The 21,502-nt window shown below is 46.7% G+C and overlaps 2 protein-coding genes across 8 annotated transcripts in view; both read right to left on the reverse strand.

Moving 5' to 3' along the window:
• Window positions 1-196: 196 nt before the first annotated feature.
• Window positions 197-17,810, reverse strand: tmem237b (transmembrane protein 237b). Of its 7 annotated transcripts, none has more exons than XM_080493816.1 (14): window positions 17,335-17,789; window positions 17,210-17,263; window positions 15,100-15,131; window positions 14,996-15,009; window positions 14,835-14,909; window positions 12,073-12,207; window positions 6,993-7,086; window positions 6,610-6,767; window positions 5,414-5,546; window positions 4,700-4,891; window positions 4,512-4,585; window positions 1,774-1,861; window positions 663-784; window positions 197-348 (listed from the first exon to the last, which is right to left on the reverse strand). In XM_080493816.1, the coding sequence occupies exons 1-14, from the start codon at window positions 17,353-17,355 to the stop codon at window positions 284-286; spliced, it is 1,257 nt and encodes a 418-aa protein (XP_080349942.1). In that variant the 5' UTR covers window positions 17,356-17,789; the 3' UTR covers window positions 197-283. The 7 variants fall into 7 exon arrangements, with proteins under 7 accessions (XP_080349942.1, XP_080349944.1, XP_080349946.1 ...); XM_080493817.1 differs by having other exon boundaries at window positions 208-348; window positions 4,700-4,779; window positions 5,431-5,546; XM_080493818.1 differs by lacking the exon at window positions 14,996-15,009 and having other exon boundaries at window positions 15,090-15,131; window positions 17,335-17,810.
• Window positions 17,811-21,411: 3,601 nt separating this feature from the next.
• mpp4b (MAGUK p55 scaffold protein 4b) overlaps window positions 21,412-21,502 on the reverse strand; it is a gene marked incomplete at its 5' end in the record, with an annotated part of 20,274 nt that continues 20,183 nt past the window's right edge. Inside the window, 1 exon segment of the mRNA XM_080493811.1 lies at window positions 21,412-21,502. This exon segment is cut by the window's right edge and continues 1,610 nt beyond it.

The following is a 21,502-nucleotide window of genomic DNA, read 5'->3' on the forward strand; positions in this document are numbered from 1 at the left end:
AGCATGCGTATATCCATCCTTCTCAGTCCTCCACACAGGAAGTACTACCCCTACCCCCTACCCCTACCCCCTACCCCCTACCCCCACCCCTACCCCCTACCCCTACCCCCTACCCCTAACCGTTTCATATTGTTTAAATGCTTCCCTGTAGATCAACTTAGTTTTGTTCTGGAGCAGAACTTGGAATGAAAAGAAGAGCTGTTGGATTCTGGTTTTTATTCGCAGTGACAAACAACAATCCTTTCTGAATATGTGCAGCTCTGCAGCAGCCTATAGTCCAGAGTCAGGTGGCCAGTTCTGACTGCTCCTCTGGTTTTGGAGAGTCAATTGCCATGGCAACCAGATAGCCTGTGGAGGAAAGAAAAAAAAGACCATTAAAGGTCAGCAAAGGATGACGTTTATCACCTACTGGATTCCACTAAGGTGGTGCCATTGTAATCCAGTATCTTACATCCCTCCTGAATCGGTTATCTGTTGCTTTGGCCTTGATATCACCAGACAATCTGGAAATCACTGTATGATTGGAGAAGCAGAACTTCTCCACCTCTGAGCCTAACCCTGCTTCCGCAGGTTTCCTACCCTTCCACGGTGGCTTGGGTTTGCCCCGGTGGATTTGTTAAGTTTTCTTTGTAAAAGTGACTTTGTTGTCTTTGGCGTGTCACCTGAGGTGTAGTCTGTCCCAGGCCGCATGGCGATGAAGATCCAGGCCAGGCCCACCAGCAGCGCCACCACCAGGTTGACGGTGACCCAGGGGTGGAGGATCTGGTGCTCAGAGCCGGGAGGCCTGAGGAACCAGCAGGAGAGCATCAGGGTTTGTGTAGATGGTGGAACATGAAGAGAGAGCTTCAGGGTTTGTGTAGATGGTGGAACATGAAGAGAGAGCTTCAGGGTTTGTGTAGATGGTAGAACGTGAAGAGAGAGCTTCAGGGTTTGTGTAGATGGTGGAACATGAAGAGAGAGCTTCAGGGTTTGTGTAGATGGTGGAACATGAAGAGAGAGCTTCAGGATTTGTGTAGATGGTGGAACATGAAGAGAGAGCTTCAGGATTTGTGTAGATGGTGGAACATGAAGAGAGAGCTTCAGGGTTTGTGTAGATGGTAGAACATGAAGAGAGAGCTTCAGGGTTTATGTAGATGGTGGAACATGAAGAGAGAGCTTCAGGGTTTGTGTAGATGGTGGAACATGAAGAGAGAGCTTCAGGATTTGTGTAGATGGTGGAACATGAAGAGAGAGCTTCAGGATTTGTGTAGATGGTGGAACATGAAGAGAGAGCTTCAGGGTTTGTGTAGATGGTAGAACATGAAGAGAGAGCTTCAGGGTTTATGTAGATGGTGGAACATGAAGAGAGAGCTTCAGGGTTTGTGTAGATGGTGGAACATGAAGAGAGAGCTTCAGGATTTGTGTAGATGGTGGAACATGAAGAGAGAGCTTCAGGGTTTGTGTAGATGGTGGAACATGAAGAGAGAGCTTCAGGGTTTGTGTAGATGGTAGAACATGAAGAGAGAGCTTCAGGGTTTGTGTAGAATCTACACAAACCCGTGTAGATGGTGGAACATGAAGAGAGAGCTTCAGGGTTTGTGTAGATGGTAGAACATGAAGAGAGAGCTTCAGGGTTTGTGTAGATGGTAGAACATGAAGAGAGAGCTACAGGGTTTGTGTAGATGGTAGAACATGAAGAGAGAGCTACAGGGTTTGTGTAGATGGTAGAACATGAAGAGAGAGCTTCAGGGTTTGTGTAGATGGTGGAACATGAAGAGAGAGCATGCAGCTCACCATAATGTGGTGTTGGAGGACAGGAAGAGGTTCATCCTGTCACTGGTCATCTGCTGGCTCAGAGAGAGCACCAACGCTGAGAAATACACTGAGGAGGAGAAAGACTCAGCACTCACTCCAAATAAAGAGGTTGGTCAGTCACTGAGTCAGTCACTGAGTCAGTCAATGAGTCAGTCATTCAGTCACCCAGTCAATGAGTCAGTCAGTCAGTCAGTCAGTCACTGAGTCAGTCACTGAGTCAGTCAATGAGTCAGTTATTCAGTCACCCAGTCAATGAGTCAGTCAGTCAGTCAGTCAGTCACTGAGTCAGTCACTGAGTCAGTCAATGAGTCAGTTATTCAGTCACTCAGTCAGTCAGTCGGTCACTGAGTCAGTCACTGAGTCAGTTATTCAGTCACCCAGTCAATGAGTCAGTTATTCAGTCACTCAGTCAGTCAGTCAGTCACTGAGTCAGTTATTCAGTCACTCAGTCACTGAGTCAGTCACTGAGTCAGTCACTGAGTCAGTCAGTCACTCAGTCAGTTATTCAGTTAGTCAGTCAGTTATTCAGTCACCCAGTCAGTCAGTCAGTCAGTCAGTCAGTCAGTCAGTCTCTCAGTCAGTTATTCAGTCACCCAGTCAGTCACTGAGTCAGTTATTCAGTCACTCAGTCACTGAGTCAGTCAGTCAGTCACCCAGTCAGTCAGTCAGTCACTGAGTCAGTTATTCAGTCACTCAGTCACTGAGTCAGTCAGTCAGTCAGTCAGTTATTCAGTCAGTTATTCAGTCAGTCAGTCACTGAGTCAGTCACTGAGTCAGTCAGTTATTCAGTTAGTCAGTCAGTTATTCAGTCACCCAGTCAGTTATTCAGTCACTCAGTCACTGAGTCAGTCAGTCACTCAGTCACCCAGTCAGTCAGTCAGTCAGTCAGTCAGTCACTGAGTCAGTCAGTCACCCACTGAGTCAGTCACTGAGTCAGTCAGTCAGTCAGTCACTGAGTCAGTTATTCAGTCAGTCAGTCAGTCAGTCAGTCAGTCAGTCACTGAGTCAGTTATTCAGTCACTCAGTCACTGAGTCAGTCAGTCAGTCACCCAGTCAGTCAGTCAGTCAGTCAGTCAGTCAGTCACTGAGTCAGTTATTCAGTCACTCAGTCACTGAGTCAGTCAGTCAGTCAGTTATTCAGTCAGTTATTCAGTCAGTTATTCAGTCACCCAGTCAGTTATTCAGTCACTCAGTCACTGAGTCAGTCAGTCACTCAGTCACCCAGTCAGTCAGTCAGTCAGTCACTGAGTCAGTCACTGAGTCAGTCAGTCAGTCAGTCACTGAGTCAGTTATTCAGTCAGTCAGTCAGTCAGTCAGTCAGTCACTGAGTCAGTCAGTCAGTTATTCAGTCAGTCAGTCAGTCAGTCAGTCAGTCAGTTATTCAGTCAGTCAGTCACTGAGTCAGTCACTGAGTCGGTCAGTCAGTCACTAAGTCAGTTATTCAGTCAGTCAGTCACTGAGTCAGTCACTGAGTCAGTCAGTCAGTCAGTCAGTCAGTCACTGAGTCAGTCAGTCAGTCAGTTATTCAGTCAGTCAGTCACTGAGTCAGTTATTCAGTCAGTCAGTCAGTTATTCAGTCAGTCAGTCAGTCAGTCAGTCAGTTATTCAGTCACCCAGTCAGTCAGTCAGTCACTGAGTCAGTTATTCAGTCACTCAGTCACTGAGTCAGTCAGTCAGTCAGTCAGTCAGTCAGTCAGTCAGTCAGTCAGTCAGTCAGTCAGTCAGTCAGTCAGTCTCTCAGTCAGTTATTCAGTCATCCAGTCAGTCACTGAGTCAGTTATTCAGTCACTCAGTCACTGAGTCAGTCAGTCAGTCATTCAGTCAGTCAGTCACTCAGTCAGTTATTCAGTCAGTCAGTCAGTCAGTCAGTCAGTCAGTCAGTCACCCAGTCAGTCAGTCAGTCAGTCAGTCAGTCAGTCAGTCACTGAGTCAGTTATTCAGTCACTCAGTCACTGAGTCAGTCAGTCAGTCAGTCAGTCAGTCACCCAGTCAGTCAGTCAGTCAGTCAGTCAGTCAGTCAGTCAGTCAGTCAGTCACTGAGTCAGTTATTCAGTCACTCAGTCACTGAGTCAGTCAGTCAGTCAGTCAGTCAGTTATTCAGTCAGTCAGTCACTGAGTCAGTCAGTCAGTTATTCAGTCACCCAGTCAGTCAGTCAGTCAGTCACTGAGTCAGTTATTCAGTCACTCAGTCACTGAGTCAGTCAGTCACTCAGTCACCCAGTCAGTCAGTCAGTCAGTCAGTCAGTCAGTCACTGAGTCAGTCAGTCACCCAGTCAGTCAGTCACTGAGTCAGTCACTGAGTCAGTCAGTCAGTCAGTCAGTCAGTCAGTCAGTCAGTCAGTCAGTCAGTTATTCAGTCAGTCAGTCAGTCAGTCAGTCAGTCAGTCAGTCAGTTATTCAGTCAGTCAGTCACTGAGTCAGTCACTGAGTCAGTCAGTCAGTCAGTCAGTCAGTCAGTCACTAAGTCAGTTATTCAGTCAGTCAGTCAGTCAGTCAGTCAGTCAGTCAGTCAGTCAGTCAGTTATTCAGTCAGTCAGTCACTGAGTCAGTCACTGAGTCAGTCACTGAGTCAGTCACTGAGTCAGTCAGTCAGTCAGTTATTCAGTCAGTCAGTTATTCAGTCAGTCAGTCACTGAGTCAGTTATTCAGTCAGTCAGTCAGTTATTCAGTCAGTCAGTCACTGAGTCAGTTATTCAGTCAGTCAGTCAGTCACTCACAGAAGGAGGCGAGAGCCACCGGGTCCAGAGTGACGAACTCCCTCAGAGCCATGGAGCCTTTGGCCAGATTGACTCTGATGACAGAAAGCAGCTGATCATTATCTCCAGGATTGATTAGTAAGAAATGATGAGGAATCGCACCCTCCACCCTGTCAAAGGATCAATGGAATGGCTGCACACTGACTCACCTGTCGAAGGCAGCCACCGTGCTGACGGCCAGCAGCAGGTACAGGACACTCTGGAAGGGGTACACCAGGCCCTGGTACTGCTGCAGCAGGTTGGACAGAGACATCAGCTGCTCACCAGCCAGCATGTAGACCACCACCACATTCCACACTGCCAGACCGGCCAGGAAGCCATGACAGTACAGACCCAGACCCCTGGAGGGGGGGGGGGGGGGGGGGGGGGGGTGGAGGGAAGGACAGAGACATCAGCTGCTCACCAGCCAGCATGTAGACCACCACCACATTCCACACTGCCAGACCGGCCAGGAAGCCATGACAGTACAGACCCAGACCCCTGGAGGGGGGGGAGGGGGGGGGGGGGGGGGGTGGAGGGAAGGACAGAGACATCAGCTGCTCACCAGCCAGCATGTAGACCACCACCACATTCCACACTGCCAGACCGGCCAGGAAGCCATGACAGTACAGACCCAGACCCCTGGAGGGGGGGGGGGGTGGAGGGAAGGACAGAGACATCAGCTGCTCACCAGCCAGCATGTAGACCACCACCACATTCCACACTGCCAGACCGGCCAGGAAGCCATGACAGTACAGACCCAGACCCCTGGAGGGGGGGGAGGGGGAAGGACAGAGGCAGATAAGGATGGATGGAGGTAGAGATGGATGGATGGAGGGAAGGATGGATGAAGGGATGGGGGGATCTCTTGATCTAACCCTCACCTGAAGCCCTGGTGCACCTGCACTGAAACGTCTCTGGTGGTCCAACGTGGCTGCAAGTGCTGGAAGTCCGTCATGTTGTCCGTCTGTTGGCTGCTTTTCCTCCAGTCGGAGCGCTCTGCTGCCTGGAAACGCTCTGGGCAGCAGGACACAAAGACACTCAGTGTGTGGACATCTAATACTACAACCAGGAACCAACCAGAAAACAACCAGGAACCCACAACAAAACAAAGTAAAAGCAGGAACAAACCTGAACCCACCAAGGAAACAACCAGGAAACAGTAATATTAGGAAACAGCAGGTAGAAATTAACTTTATTCACATTGAGCACTGGTAACACCGTATACTGGGAACAAGTGGGGAAGGTTTAGCGGTAACACCGTATACTGGGAACAAGTGGGGAAGGTTTAGCGGTAACACCGTATACTGGGAACAAGTGGGGAAGGTTTAGCGGTAACACCGTATACTGGGAACAAGTGGGGAAGGATTAGCGGTAACACCGTATACTGAGAACATGTGGGGAAGGATTAGCGGTAACACCGTATACCGGGTACATGTGGGGAAGGTTTAGTGGTAACACCGTATACCGGGTACATGTGAGGAAGGTTTAGCGGTAACACCGTATACTGAGAACATGTGGGGAAGGATTAGCGGTAACACCGTATACCGGGTACATGTGAGGAAGGTTTAGCGGTAACACCGTATACCGGGTACATGTGGGGAAGGTTTAGTGGTAACACCGTATACTGAGAACATGTGGGGAAGGTTTAGCGGTAACACCGTATACCGGGTACATGTGAGGAAGGTTTAGTGGTAACACCGTATACTGAGAACATGTGGGGAAGGATTAGCGGTAACACCGTATACCGGGTACATGTGAGGAAGGTTTAGCGGTAACACCGTATACCGGGTACATGTGGGGAAGGATTAGCGGTAACACCGTATACCGGGTACATGTGGGGAAGGATTAGCGGTAACACCGTATACTGAGAACATGTGGGGAAGGATTAGCGGTAACACCGTATACCGGGTACATGTGAGGAAGGTTTAGCGGTAACACCGTATACCGGGTACATGTGAGGAAGGTTTAGCGGTAACACCGTATACCGGGTACATGTGAGGAAGGTTTAGCGGTAACACCGTATACCGGGTACATGTGGAAAACTCCTACATACACACAGTGTTGTCGTGGTACTCACTGCTCCGCTCCACGAACACTTTCCCGACCGGCTGACTCTGACACTGCGGTGCGGAGAACAAAGCATGCTGGGGGATGGGAGGAGACGTGTCGGGGACGATGTCGTCCTCCTCCACGTCCAGCTCATCAGGAAGCTGCGACTCCACAACTTTGGTCTTCCTGAAAGACAAAACACACACAAGTGAGACGCCTTGCTGACATTTGACCCTTTACATCAAACCGTGATGAGTTAGAAACTGTCTGAACCAAATATGCTGTACTCGTTATGGGTAGTACTACCTACAGGTAATGAATACATTAGTAACATGTACAAGTTATAGGTAGTACAAGCCATCTACAAGTTGGAGTCCCTGACCTGCAGGTAATAAAAACTAAAAGTGGTACTTTTTCTTTCGGGGTTTTCGGACAAGTTCCTCTCCGTCGGTGGTTTGATCTGCTGTGTCGCCGTTCACTAGGTCGGTTTGGTCGTCCTCCAGGTCTGAAACCAACAACAGGGCAGGTAACTAACTAACTCACTAACTAACTAAACCAAGTCGTCCTCCAGGTCTGAAACCAACAACAGGGCAGGTAACTAACTAACTCACTAACTAACTAAACCAAGTCGTCCTCCAGGTCTGAAACCAACAACAGGGCAGGTAACTAACTAACTCACTAACTAACTAAACCAAGTCGTCCTCCAGGTCTGAAACCAACAGCAGGACAGGTAACTAACTAACTCACTAACTAACTAAACCAAGTCGTCCTCCAGGTCTGAAACAAACAGCAGGGCAGGTAACTAACTAACTCACTAACTAACTAACTAAACCAAGTCGTCCTCCAGGTCTGAAACCAACAACAGGGCAGGTAACTAACTAACTCACTAACTAACTAAACCAAGTCGTCCTCCAGGTCTGAAACCAACAACAGGGCAGGTAACTAACTAACTCACTAACTAACTAAACCAAGTCGTCCTCCAGGTCTGAAACCAACAGCAGGACAGGTAACTAACTAACTCACTAACTAACTAAACCAAGTCGTCCTCCAGGTCTGAAACAAACAGCAGGGCAGGTAACTAACTAACTCACTAACTAACTAAACCAAGTCGTCCTCCAGGTCTGAAACCAACAACAGGGCAGGTAACTAACTAACTCACTAACTAACTAAACCAAGTCGTCCTCCAGGTCTGAAACCAACAACAGGGCAGGTAACTAACTAACTCACTAACTAACTAAACCAAGTCGTCCTCCAGGTCTGAAACCAACAGCAGGACAGGTAACTAACTAACTCACTAACTAACTAAACCAAGTCGTCCTCCAGGTCTGAAACAAACAGCAGGGCGGGTAACTAACTAACTCACTAACTAACTAAACCAAGTCGTCCTCCAGGTCTGAAACCAACAGCAGGGCAGGTAACTAACTAACTCACTTACTAACTAAACCAAGTCGTCCTTCAGGTCTGAAACCAACAGCAGGGCGGGCAACTAACTAACTCATTAACTAACTAAACCAAGTCGTCCTCCAGGTCTGAAACCAACAGCAGGGCGGGTAACTAACTAACTCACTAACTAACTAAACCAAGTCGTCCTCCAGGTCTGAAAAAAAACAGCAGGGCGGGTAACTAACTAACTCACTAACTAAACCAAGTCGTCCTCGAGGTCTGAAACAAACAGCAGGGCGGGTAACTAACTAACTAAACCAAGTCGTCCTCCAGGTCTGAACCAAACAGCAGAGCGGGTAACTAACTAACTCACTCACTAACTAAACCAAGTCGTCCTCCAGGTCTGAAACAAACAGCAGGGCGGGTAACTAACTAACTCACTAACTAACTAAACCAAGTCGTCCTCCAGGTCTGAAACCAACAACAGGGCAGGTAACTAACTAACTCACAAACTAACTAAACCAAGTCGTCCTCCAGGTCTGAAACCAACAGCAGGGCAGGTAACTAACTAACTCACTAACTAACTAAACCAAGTCGTCCTCCAGGTCTGAAACAAACAGCAGGGCGGGTAACTAACTAACTCACTAACTAACTAAACCAAGTCGTCCTCCAGGTCTGAAACCAACAGCAGGGCGGGCAACTAACTAACTCACTAACTAACTAAACCAAGTCGTCCTCCAGGTCTGAAACCAACAGCAGGGCGGGTAACTAACTAACTCACTAACTAACTAAACCGAGTCGTCCTCCAGGTCTGAAACAAACAGCAGGGCGGGTAACTAACTAACTCACTAACTAAACCAAGTCGTCCTCGAGGTCTGAAACAAACAGCAGGGCGGGTAACTAACTAACTAAACCAAGTCGTCCTCCAGGTCTGAACCAAACAGCAGAGCGGGTAACTAACTAACTCACTCACTAACTAAACCAAGTCGTCCTCCAGGTCTGAAACAAACAGCAGGGCGGGTAACTAACTAACTAACTCACTCACTAACTAAACCAAGTCGTCCTCCAGGTCTGAAACAAACAGCAGGGTGGGTAACTAACTAACTAACTCAAAAACTCACTACACCAAGTCGTCCTCCAGGTCAGAAACAAACAGCAGGGTGGGTAACTAACTAACTACACCAAGTCGTCCTCCAGGTCTGAAACAAACAGCAGGGCGGGTAACTAACTAACTCACTAACTAACTAAACCAAGTCGTCCTCCAGGTCTGAAACAAACAGCAGAGCGGGTAACTAACTAACTCACTAACTAAACCAAGTCGTCCTCCAGGTCTGAAACAAACAGCAGGGCGGGTAACTAACTAACTCACTAACTAAACCAAGTCGTCCTCCAGGTCTGAAACAAACAGCAGGGCGGGTAACTAACTAACTCACTAACTAACTAAACCAAGTCGTCCTCCAGGTCTGAAACAAACAGCAGGGCGGGTAACTAACTAACTCACTAACTAACTAAACCAAGTCGTCCTCCAGGTCTGAAACAAACAGCAGGGCGGGTAACTAACTAACTCACTAACTAACTAAACCAAGTCGTCCTCCAGGTCTGAAACCAACAGCAGGGCGGGTAACTAACTAACTCACTAACTAACTAAACCAAGTCGTCCTCCAGGTCTGAAACCAACAACAGGGCAGGTAACTAACTAACTCACTAACTAACTAAACCAAGTCGTCCTCCAGGTCTGAAACCAACAGCAGGGCAGGTAACTAACTAACTCACTAACTAACTAAACCAAGTCGTCCTCCAGGTCTGAAACAAACAGCAGGGCGGGTAACTAACTAACTCACTAACTAACTAAACCAAGTCGTCCTCCAGGTCTGAAACCAACAGCAGGGCAGGTAACTAACTAACTAACTCACTAACTAACTAAACCAAGTCGTCCTTCAGGTCTGAAACCAACAGCAGGGCGGGCAACTAACTAACTCACTAACTAACTAAACCAAGTCGTCCTCCAGGTCTGAAACCAACAACAGGGCGGGTAACTAACTAACTCACTAACTAACTAAACCAAGTCGTCCTCCAGGTCTGAAACAAACAGCAGGGCGGGTAACTAACTAACTCACTAACTAAACCAAGTCGTCCTCGAGGTCTGAAACAAACAGCAGGGCGGGTAACTAACTAACTAAACCAAGTCGTCCTCCAGGTCTGAACCAAACAGCAGAGCGGGTAACTAACTAACTCACTCACTAACTAAACCAAGTCGTCCTCCAGGTCTGAAACAAACAGCAGGGCGGGTAACTAACTAACTAACTCACTAACTAAACCAAGTCGTCCTCGAGGTCTGAAACAAACAGCAGGGCGGGTAACTAACTAACTAAACCAAGTCGTCCTCCAGGTCTGAACCAAACAGCAGAGCGGGTAACTAACTAACTCACTCACTAACTAAACCAAGTCGTCCTCCAGGTCAGAAACAAACAGCAGGGTGGGTAACTAACTAACTAACTAACTCAAAAACTCACTACACCAAGTCGTCCTCCAGGTCAGAAACAAACAGCAGGGTGGGTAACTAACTAACTAACTAACTAACTACACCAAGTCGTCCTCCAGGTCTGAAACAAACAGCAGGGCGGGTAACTAACTAACTCACTAACTAACTAAACCAAGTCGTCCTCCAGGTCTGAAACAAACAGCAGAGCGGGTAACTAACTAACTCACTAACTAAACCAAGTCGTCCTCCAGGTCTGAAACAAACAGCAGGGCGGGTAACTAACTAACTCACTAACTAACTAAACCAAGTCGTCCTCCAGGTCTGAAACAAACAGCAGGGCGGGTAACTAACTAACTCACTAACTAACTAAACCAAGTCGTCCTCCAGGTCTGAAACAAACAGCAGGGCGGGTAACTAACTAACTCACTAACTAACTAAACCAAGTCGTCCTCCAGGTCTGAAACAAACAGCAGGGCGGGTAACTAACTAACTCACTAACTAACTAAACCAAGTCGTCCTCCAGGTCTGAAACAAACAACAGGGCGGGTAACTAACTAACTCACTCACTAACTAAACCAAGTCGTCCTCCAGGTCTGAAACAAACAGCAGGGCGGGTAACTAACTAACTAACTAACTCACTAACTAACTACACCAAGTCGTCCTCCAGGTCTGAAACAAACAGCAGGGTGGGTAACTAACTAACTAACTCAAAAACTCACTACACCAAGTCGTCCTCCAGGTCAGAAACAAACAGCAGGGCGGGTAACTAACTAACTAACTCACTAACTAACTACACCAAGTCGTCCTCCAGGTCTGAAACAAACAGCAGGGCGGGTAACTAACTAACTCACTAACTAACTAAACCGAGTCGTCCTCCAGGTCTGAAACAAACAGCAGAGCGGGTAACTAACTAACTCACTAACTAAACCAAGTCGTCCTCCAGGTCTGAAACAAACGGCAGGGCGGGTAACTAACTAACTCACTAACTAACTAAACCAAGTCGTCCTCCAGGTCTGAAACAAACAGCAGGGCGGGTACCTAACTAACTCACTAACTAACTAAACCAAGTCGTCCTCCAGGTCTGAAACAAACAGCAGAGCGGGTAACTAACTAACTCACTAACTAACTAAACCAAGTCGTCCTCCAGGTCTGAAACAAACAGCAGGGCGGGTAACTAACTAACTCACTAACTAACTAAACCAAGTCGTCCTCCAGGTCTGAAACCAACAGCAGGGCGGGTAACTAACTAACTCACTAACTAACTAAACCAAGTCGTCCTCCAGGTCTGAAACAAACAGCAGGGCGGGTAACTAACTAACTCACTAACTAAACCAAGTCGTCCTCCAGGTCTGAAACAAACAGCAGGGCGGGTAACTAACTAACTAACTCACTAACTAAACCAAGTCGTCCTCCAGGTCTGAAACAAACAGCAGAGCGGGTAACTAACTAACTCACTAACTAACTAAACCAAGTCGTCCTCCAGGTCTGAAACCAACAGCAGGGCGGGTAACTAACTCACTGACGAACTAACTAACTAAACCAAGTCGTCCTCCAGGTCTGAAACAAACAGCAGGTCCTTGAACGCCTCATCCAGCTGTTTCCTGCTGTTGCAGAGTTGCACTTCACCTAGCGTGGCGTGTTTCTTCTTCTTCTTCCTCCGCTGAGGAGGCGGAGCCTCCGTGGTGCCTTCAGGGGTCACGTGCCCTCCGACCTCAGACTCCCTGCGGCTGCTGAGGCCTCCCATCTCCAGGCCCGCTTCAGCTGAAAACACATGTTGGAGGAGTGGTTTGAGTTTCTAACCTGTCAAACTAGGCTTTTACTCTGAAGGTCCCTGCATCCTCCCTCTCTGAAGCCATAAGAACAAAAAGAACATCTGGCAGTGACGTCAGCCAGCTGCCAAAAGAAAAAGGCTTTTGCAGCAGGACTGTTCATCCTCCGATAAGAAGCTGGGGAACTCACAGGCCACGCCCCCTCATCCCAGGCCACGCCCCCTCACAGCAGCGTTTTAACTTTTCAACAGCCCAGCTTATTTCTGTCCTCCAGAGCTTTCAGAAACCCTTTCCTCTGAACTGCTCCAGTAATAAGAGTCTGTCAGGGGCTGGTTAGGTTGAACTGCAGGAGCTGACAGCTCTGAGTGATGCCTTCAGGTGCATCACGTAAACCTGCACTCCCACATTTTAACGAGCTGCAGCGCTCCTAGAGAGGTTACAAGCTAAATACGCTGAAAATATGACTGATGGTCATGAGCGAGCTGGAACACACATGAGCAGCACACGGCAGAGCAGAAGGTTCAGCAGAGCAGCAGGTTCAACAGAGCTGAATGTTCAGCAGAGCAGCAGGTTCAACAGAGCAGGAGGTTCAGCAGAGCAGGAGGTTCAGCAGAGCAGCAGGTTCAGCAGAGCAGGAGGTTCAGCAGAGCAGAAGGTTCAGCAGAGCAGCAGGTTCAACAGAGCAGCAGGTTCAACAGAGCTGAATGTTCAGCAGAGCAGCAGGTTCAACAGAGCTGAATGTTCAGCAGAGCAGCAGGTTCAACAGAGCAGGAGGTTCAGCAGAGCAGCAGGTTCAGCAGAGCAGGAGGTTCAGCAGAGCAGCAGGTTCAACAGAGCTGAATGTTCAGCAGAGCAGCAGGTTCAACAGAGCTGAATGTTCAGCAGAGCAGGAGGTTCAGCAGAGCAGCAGGTTCAGCAGAGCAGGAGGTTCAGCAGAGCAGAAGGTTCAGCAGAGCAGGAGGTTCAGCAGAGCAGGAGGTTCAGCAGAGCAGCAGGTTCAGCAGAGCAGCTCCTCCACAGCTCAGCAGGTTCAGCAGAGCAGCAGGTTCAGCAGAGCAGCAGGTTCAGCAGAGCAGCTCCTCCACAGCTCAGCAGGTTCAGCAGAGCAGCAGGTTCAGCAGAGCAGCAGGTTCAGCAGAGCAGCAGGTTCAGCAGAGCAGCTCCTCCACAGCTCAGCAGGTTCAGCAGAGCAGCAGGTTCAGCAGAGCAGCAGGTTCAGCAGAGCAGCTCCTCCACAGCTCAGCAGGTTCAGCAGAGCAGCAGGTTCAGCAGAGCAGCTCCTCCACAGCTCAGCAGGACGGCTGGAACAGCTGAAACTAGTTTGTTCAGCCAGAAGAGCAGGAAACAGGAATGAGGTCATTTTGTTCAGCAGGACCTTCATGCTGAACGTTCTTCTTCTTCTTCTTCTTCTTCTTCTTCTTCTCCCCCTCCTCCTCCTCCCCGTCCTCCTCCCCGCCCTCCTCCTCCTCCATCAGCTCAGAGCCGAAGACAGAACCATCAAACCCAGAGGACCAACACTATGAAGTGTCCCTGAATGTCTCATCAAGACCATCAAACCCAGAGGACCAACACTATCAACTGTCCCTGAATGTCTCATCAAGACCATCAAACCCAGAGGACCAACACTATCAACTGTCCCTGAATGTCTCATCAAGACCATCAAACCCAGAGGACCAACACTATCAACTGTCCCTGAATGTCTCATCAAGACCATCAAACCCAGAGGACCAACACTATCAACTGTCCCTGAATGTCTCATCAAGACCATCAAACCCAGAGGACCAACACTATCAACTGTCCCTGAATGTCTCATCAAGACCATCAAACCACAGAGGACCAACACTATGAAGTGTCCCTGAATGTCTCATCAAGACCATCAAACCCAGAGGACCAACACTATGAAGTGTCCCTGAATGTCTCATCAAGACCATCAAACCACAGAGGACCAACACTATGAAGTGTCCCTGAATGTCTCATCAAGACCATCAAACCCAGAGGACCAACACTATCAACTGTCCCTGAATGTCTCATCAAGACCATCAAACCCAGAGGACCAACACTATGAAGTGTCCCTGAATGTCTCATCAAGACCATCAAACCACAGAGGACCAACACTATCAACTGTCCCTGAATGTCTCATCAAGACCATCAAACCCAGAGGACCAACACTATGAAGTGTCCCTGAATGTCTCATCAAGACCATCAAACAAAAGGGACAGAAATCCAAAAACATTCTTGAAATGCCGACACAAAGTCTTTTTATAAACTGTTTGACTTGTGATTGAACGCTCCACCAACACTGGATTGACAGACTCTGTGAACGGTCCTTGAAGGCATCACGGTTCCTGTGTTGAGCTTGTGATCAGCTGAGAAGACGTTAATCTGTCAGCTTGTTTCCTTCAGACTCAAACTCAGTAAACGTATTGATCCTTTGACTTCATCTCATGATGTCACATGACGTGTTGAAGTGGAGGGAACATGGTGCTTTTCACATTTTAACCAAATAAAAAGCTGAAACGTATAATAATGTCTGGATCCCCTCTGAGCCAATACTCTGTGGAGCTGCAGCTCCAGGTCCTGCAGCTCCAGGTCCAGCCTGGTTCTTCCTCTGAGTGTTACCGTCCATATCATTCCCTCCGTCTGTCGTCTCCTTCCTCAGCTTCTTCTTCTTCTGTTTGGGAAGGGAACCTTCAGCTGCAGCCCCACAAACAAGCAGAGAGCCGTCAGACCCAGTCCAGGTGAACGCCAGCAGAAGGAAGTGAGGTCACGTCCACACTCACCTGTGGTGTCCAGACTGGACCAGTCCATCGGGGCAGGGACAGAACCAGAGCGGGACAATCAGTGGACGCTTCACTTCAACCCAGTCAAATCAACTTGTTCTTACCTGGACATGGTGGGGGTGGAGGACAGCGCTCGCTGAGGACAGACAGACACACACACACACACACACACACACACACACACACACACACACACACACACACACACACACAGCTTAGACAACAGGACAAGCCGTCCTTGAAAGCAGCAGCACGCCGTCTCACAGCTCGTTTTCAGTCAAACCCAGCGTCTGCAGTCGGACATCATAAATCTGAGGAAGTCTAAAAACTCTTTCTGCTTCTTCTTCTGCCACAAAGTGAAAAGCCGTGAGTGGCCACGCCCACTGAAACCCTGGAGCCAATCACCCTCTGTGTCCATACGTGTCCCAGCAGGCAGGATTACCCCGGCCACGGGTCACACACACCCTTTCCTGGAAGGCCTCAGCAGTGTCTGGAAGTGTCGGCTTTACTATCTGTGCTGGTCTGAACGGACCTGCTGCTTCCAGGAAACGGGTCGGCACCAATCTGAAACTTCTAACCCATTATTCTGAGAGTCTTTCCAAACACCAGACAGCAGTCGGCTCACTTTTCTACAATAAAACAGTCAAAATGAGCCAAGTGCTTTAATGAAACCTCGTCACACGTTTCCACGTACCGGGTATTTTAAAAACTGTGATATTTCTTCCATTTGCACATAAATCAGCTACTAGCCTCTACTCATGATGGTTCCTGAAAACTGTGTGTCTGTCTGCTTCTGAAGGGAGGAGGAGGAGGAGATCTACGTCACAATTCATGACATCGTGTTTCCAGAATTCTGATTGGCTGTCATGGCTTCATGCGTCTTGTTACACTGCCCCCTACAGGTCTGGCTGCTCCTAGCAGCTCTAGGGGGAAACATGTTAACGTGATTGTGATAAATACTTTATTAATCCCTGAGATTATAAGAAATATTTAGCTAATCAATGTTTCCTGTAATTTATCAGAAATTAATGATAAAAGCTGGTTTCACTTAATGTTTAGTTCAATTCACCATCATTCACTAATCCATGAGAAATACCTTTGGGAGATGGAGTATTAAAGTGGTCATATCCTCCTCCTCCGGTTCTCCTCCTCCTGTTCTCCTCCTCCTCCTCCTGTTCTCCTCCTGTTCTCCTCCTCCTCCTCCTGTTCTCCTCCTCCTCCTCCTGTTCTCCTCCTGTTCTCCTCCTCCTCCTCCTGTTCTCCTCCTCCTCCTCCTGTTCTCCTCCTGTTCTCCTCCTCCTCCTCCTGTTCTCCTCCTGTTCTCCTCCTCCTCCTCCTGTTCTCCTCCTCCTCCTCCTGTTCTCCTCCTCCTCCTGTTCTCCTCCTCCTCCTCCTGTTCTCCTCCTCCTCCTCCTGTTCACCTCCTCCTCCTCCTGTTCACCTCCTCCTCCTCCTGTTCTCCTCCTCCTCCTCCTCCTGTTCTCCTCCTCCTCCTGGTCTGGTCGCTCCAGAAACCTTCAGTATTCTAAGTTTCTAGCTCCTCCCTGATTTTCCTCATTTGAATATTGGATCATAGGAGCTACATTCAGAATCTGCTGTGTCTGTGTGAGCTGGACTGGCTCCGCCCACACATGCTCATCTTGGGAAGAGGAGGAAGTACTTGCTCTGGTGGTGCCATGTGCCAGAGCAGAGCTGCCTAATTGTGGGAGGAGTCAAAGGGAGGGCCTACCTTGATTGGGATTGGCTGAACCCCCGATGACACTATATAGGGTTTGATTGTGATTGGCTGAACCCCCCATGACACTATATAGGGTTTGATTGTGATTGGCTGAACCCCCGATGACACTATATAGGGTTTGATTGTGATTGGCTGAACCCCCGATGACACTATATAGGGTTTGATTGTGATTGGCTGAACCCCCGATGACACTATATAGGGTTTGATTGTGATAGACGATTATTACTGTTGGCAAACCTTTAGAAAGTCAATTTACATAATACAGCCTCTAAGTGTCATTACTCATTCATTCTAAATGATTTTATTCAGTAGGAATTCTTTTTAGAACTTGGCCAACTTAATTGACCCTTTCTACTTAAAGTTCTTCAAAACAAATGAACATAGTGATAATGGAAAAAGTTCATTGTGAAAGATTTGCTGATTGGGACAAAAGACTGAAACATTGAGGACCGTAAAGAAACGTTAAAGTAACTTACATGAGGAGGAGGAGGAGGAAGAGGAGGAAGAGGAGGCAGCTCCCGGACCCTGATCTACAAAAACAAAGACTTGAATCTTGAAGAAATGTTAAGTGAAGCTTTCAGCACATTTCGGATGTTTCTACCTTCGAGGCTCGGGGGTCCATCCCGGTCCACCCCGGTCCACCCGGTCCACCCGGTCCACCCCGGTCCACCCCGGTCCACCCGGTCCACCCCGGTCCACCCGGTCCACCGGGGCTAAACGAGCGTTCCGGAGTGACAAGCTGAGACGTTCACACTCACTGCTTTCATGGGATTTCTTGATTTGAATCCAACCCGAGCCTATTTAGACGGAACACAGCCAACTTCCGGTAATCCTGCGCATAGAAACGCTTCCAAAGCCATTGTCAGATGAAACACGTTCACGGTTCATGTCGCAGTTTCTACAGTCACGGAACGATTGAAGTCGCTGCTTTGTTCTTCTGAAAAGAATCTTCCTGTTCACTGACCCCTTCCGTCGGACACGGACTTTTCCAGTCGCATTTATTTACGAGGAGCGTCATATGTCTGTGGAGGAGCTTCTTCTTCTTCTTCTTCTTTTGCTTTTACGGCAGTTTGCATCCATGTTTGTTGCATTAGCGCCATCTGCTGGTTCTCCCTCTCCATGTCATTCCCACGGCTCCATGTTTTCTATAAGCCCGTTGCCTTTAGGAACCTGTTTAGAGATTTCCTGCTCCCCCCACTTCCTCCCCCCACTTCCTCCCCCCACCAGTAGCTCCTTCACTCCTCCTCCTTCCAGTCATTCTCTCCTCAATCCCTCCATCATACCCCCCCCCCCCCCCAATACTTCCTGCAGCTCACCAGCACCTGCTCCACTGTTTCTGCTACTTGACATATACTACACATGCCTGTTGGATGTTTTTCTATTATGTATTTGGTTCTATTCAGATAATTCAGTATACATTCAGTATACATTCAGTATATATTCAGTATATATTCAGTATATATTCAGTATATATTCAGTATACATTCAGTATACATTCAGATAATTCAGTATACATTCAGTATACATTCAGTATACATTCAGTATATATTCAGTATACATTCAGTATATATTCAGTATATATTCAGTATATATTCAGTATACATTCAGTATATATTCAGATAATTCAGTATACATTCAGTATACATTCAGTATATATTCAGTATATATTCAGTATACATTCAGTATATATTCAGATAATTCAGTATACATTCAGTATACATTCAGTATATATTCAGTATATATTCAGTATATATTCAGTATACATTCAGTATACATTCAGTATATATTCAGTATACATTCAGTATATATTCAGTATACATTCAGTATACATTCAGATAATTCAGTATACATTCAGTATACATTCAGTATATATTCAGTATATATTCAGTATACATTCAGTATATATTCAGTATACATTCAGTATACATTCAGATAATTCAGTATACATTCAGTATACATTCAGTATACATTCAGTATATATTCAGTATACATTCAGTATATATTCAGATAATTCAGTGTACATTCAGTATATATTCAGTATACATGCAGTATACATTCAGTATATATTCAGTATACATTCAGTATATATTCAGATAATTCAGTATACATTCAGTATACATTCAGATAATTCAGTATACATTCAGTATATATTCAGATAATTCAGTATACATTCAGTATATATTCCGTATATATTCAGTATACATTCAGTATATATTCAGTATACATTCAGTATATATTCAGTATACATTCAGTATACATTCAGTATATATTCAGTATATATTCAGTATATATTCAGTATACATTCAGTATATATTCAGTATACATTCAGTATATATTCAGTATATATTCAGTATACATTCAGTATACATTCAGTATACATTCAGTATATATTCAGATAATTCAGTATACATTCAGTATACATTCAGTATACATTCAGTATATATTCAGTATACATTCAGTATATATTCAGTATATATTCAGTATACATTCAGTATACATTCAGTATACATTCAGTATATATTCAGTATACATTCAGTATACATTCAGTATACATTCAGTATATATTCAGATAATTCAGTATACATTCAGTATACATTCAGTATACATTCAGTATATATTCAGTATATATTCAGTATACATTCAGTATATATTCAGTATATATTCAGTATACATTCAGTATACATTCAGATAATTCAGTATACATTCAGTATACATTCAGTATACATTCAATATACATTCAGTATATATTCAGTATACATTCAGTATATATTCAGTATACATTCAGTATACATTCAGTATATATTCAGTATACATTCAGTATATATTCAGATAATTCAGTATACATTCAGTATACATTCATTATATATTCAGTATATATTCAGTATACATTCAGTATACATTCAGATAATTCAGTATACATTCAGTATACATTCAGTATATATTCAGTATACATTCAGTATATATTCAGATAATTCAGTATACATTCAGTATACATTCAGTATACATTCAGTATATATTCAGTATACATTCAGTATACATTCAGTATACATTCAATATACATTCAGTATATATTCAGTATACATTCAGTATATATTCAGTATACATGCAGTATACATTCAGTATACATTCAGTATATATTCAGTATACATTCAGTATATATTCAGTATATATTCAGTATACATTCAGTATATATTCAGTATACATTCAGATAATTCAGTATACATTCAGTATATATTCAGTATACATTCAGTATATATTCAGGGTAACTCTTCATCTCTTCTTCCCTACTGCCTCCTCCCCTCCTCCCCTCCTCCCCTCCTCATACCTCCTCCCGTCCTCCCCTCCTCCTCCCCTCCTCCCCTCCTCATACCTCCTCCCGTCCTCCTCCCCTCCTCATACCTCCTCCCGTCCTCCCCTCCTCCTCCCCTCCTCATACATCCTCCCCTCCCCCCCTCCCCCCCTCCTCCCCTCCTCCCGTCCTCCCCTCCTCATACCTCCTCCCCTCCTCATACCTCCTCCCGTCCTCCTCCCCCCCCCTCCTCCCCTCCTCATACCTCCTCCCCTCCTCATACCTCCTCCCGTCCTCCTCCCCCCCTCCTCCCCTCCTCCCGTCCTCCCCTCCTCATACCTCCTCCCCTCCTCATACCTCCTCCCGTCCTCCTCCCCCCCCCTCCTCCCCTCCTCCCGTCCTCCCCTCCTCATACCTCCTCCCCTCCTCATACCCCCTCCCCTCCTCCTCCCCTCCTCATACATCCTCCCCTCCCCCCCTCCTCCCCTCCTCCCGTCCTCCCCTCCTCATACCTCCCCCCCCTCCCCCCCTCCTCCCCCCCCCTCCCCCCCCTCCCCCCCCTCCTCCCCTCCCCCCCTCCTCCCCTCCTCCCCTCCTCTCCTCATACCTCCCACTTTATTTAGAATACTGAACAATATCTTCCATTGTTGCCATATTTGATGTACTTCCCTCCGTGCTACAGGTTCTCCTTCTGACCTCGCCAACATGATGCTCATGTCCATTTAGTCTTTGGTCGTGTCTTTCTTGTCCATTGTGTCTTTCTTGTCCATTGTGTCTTTGGTCGTGTCTTTCTTGTCCATTGTGTCTTTCTTGTCTATTTAGTCTTTGGTCGTGTCTTTCTTGTCCATTTAGTCTTTGGTCGTGTCTTTCTTGTCCATTGTGTCTTTCTTGTCTATTTAGTCTTTGGTCGTGTCTTTCTTGTCCATTGTGTCTTTCTTGTCCATTTAGTCTTTGGTTGTGTCTTTCTTGTCCATTTAGTCTTTGGTCGTGTCTTTCTTGTCCATTGTGTCTTTCTTGTCTATTTAGTCTTTGGTCGTGTCTTTCTTGTCCATCCTGTCAGCCTTCTCATTCCCTGTTATACCAAGATGCACAGGGACCCTCAGAAATCCCATTCCTGACCCTGGTTCTGATCCTCAGAATGTCCTGCCAGTACTTTGTCCAGCAGGTCTTGTCTGTCCCCGACCTGAGACTCTTCAGCTGTTCTTTGGCTCTTCTCTCCTTCCTGCCCGGGCTCCACCACTGCTGCTCCAGTCGTCAGCGTTTCCTGCTGGCAGTTCAGCCGTTGGCAGTTTTTGTATTTCATGTTTTTGAAACAAGTTGTAGTTTCTGTTTGTAATTTCTGTGGTATTCGTCAGTAGATGAAACACCGACAGCATCCAAACTGTAGTTCACAAGTATTTCATCCTTTTTATTTCAAATAGACTTTTATCATACTGAAAGAAATAAACCACAAAGTGCTATAATAACACACACACAGAGT

This window comes from Lipophrys pholis (genome assembly GCF_963383615.2).
Source record: "Lipophrys pholis genome assembly, contig: SCAFFOLD_54, whole genome shotgun sequence".
Taxonomy (NCBI): domain Eukaryota; kingdom Metazoa; phylum Chordata; class Actinopteri; order Blenniiformes; family Blenniidae; genus Lipophrys; species Lipophrys pholis.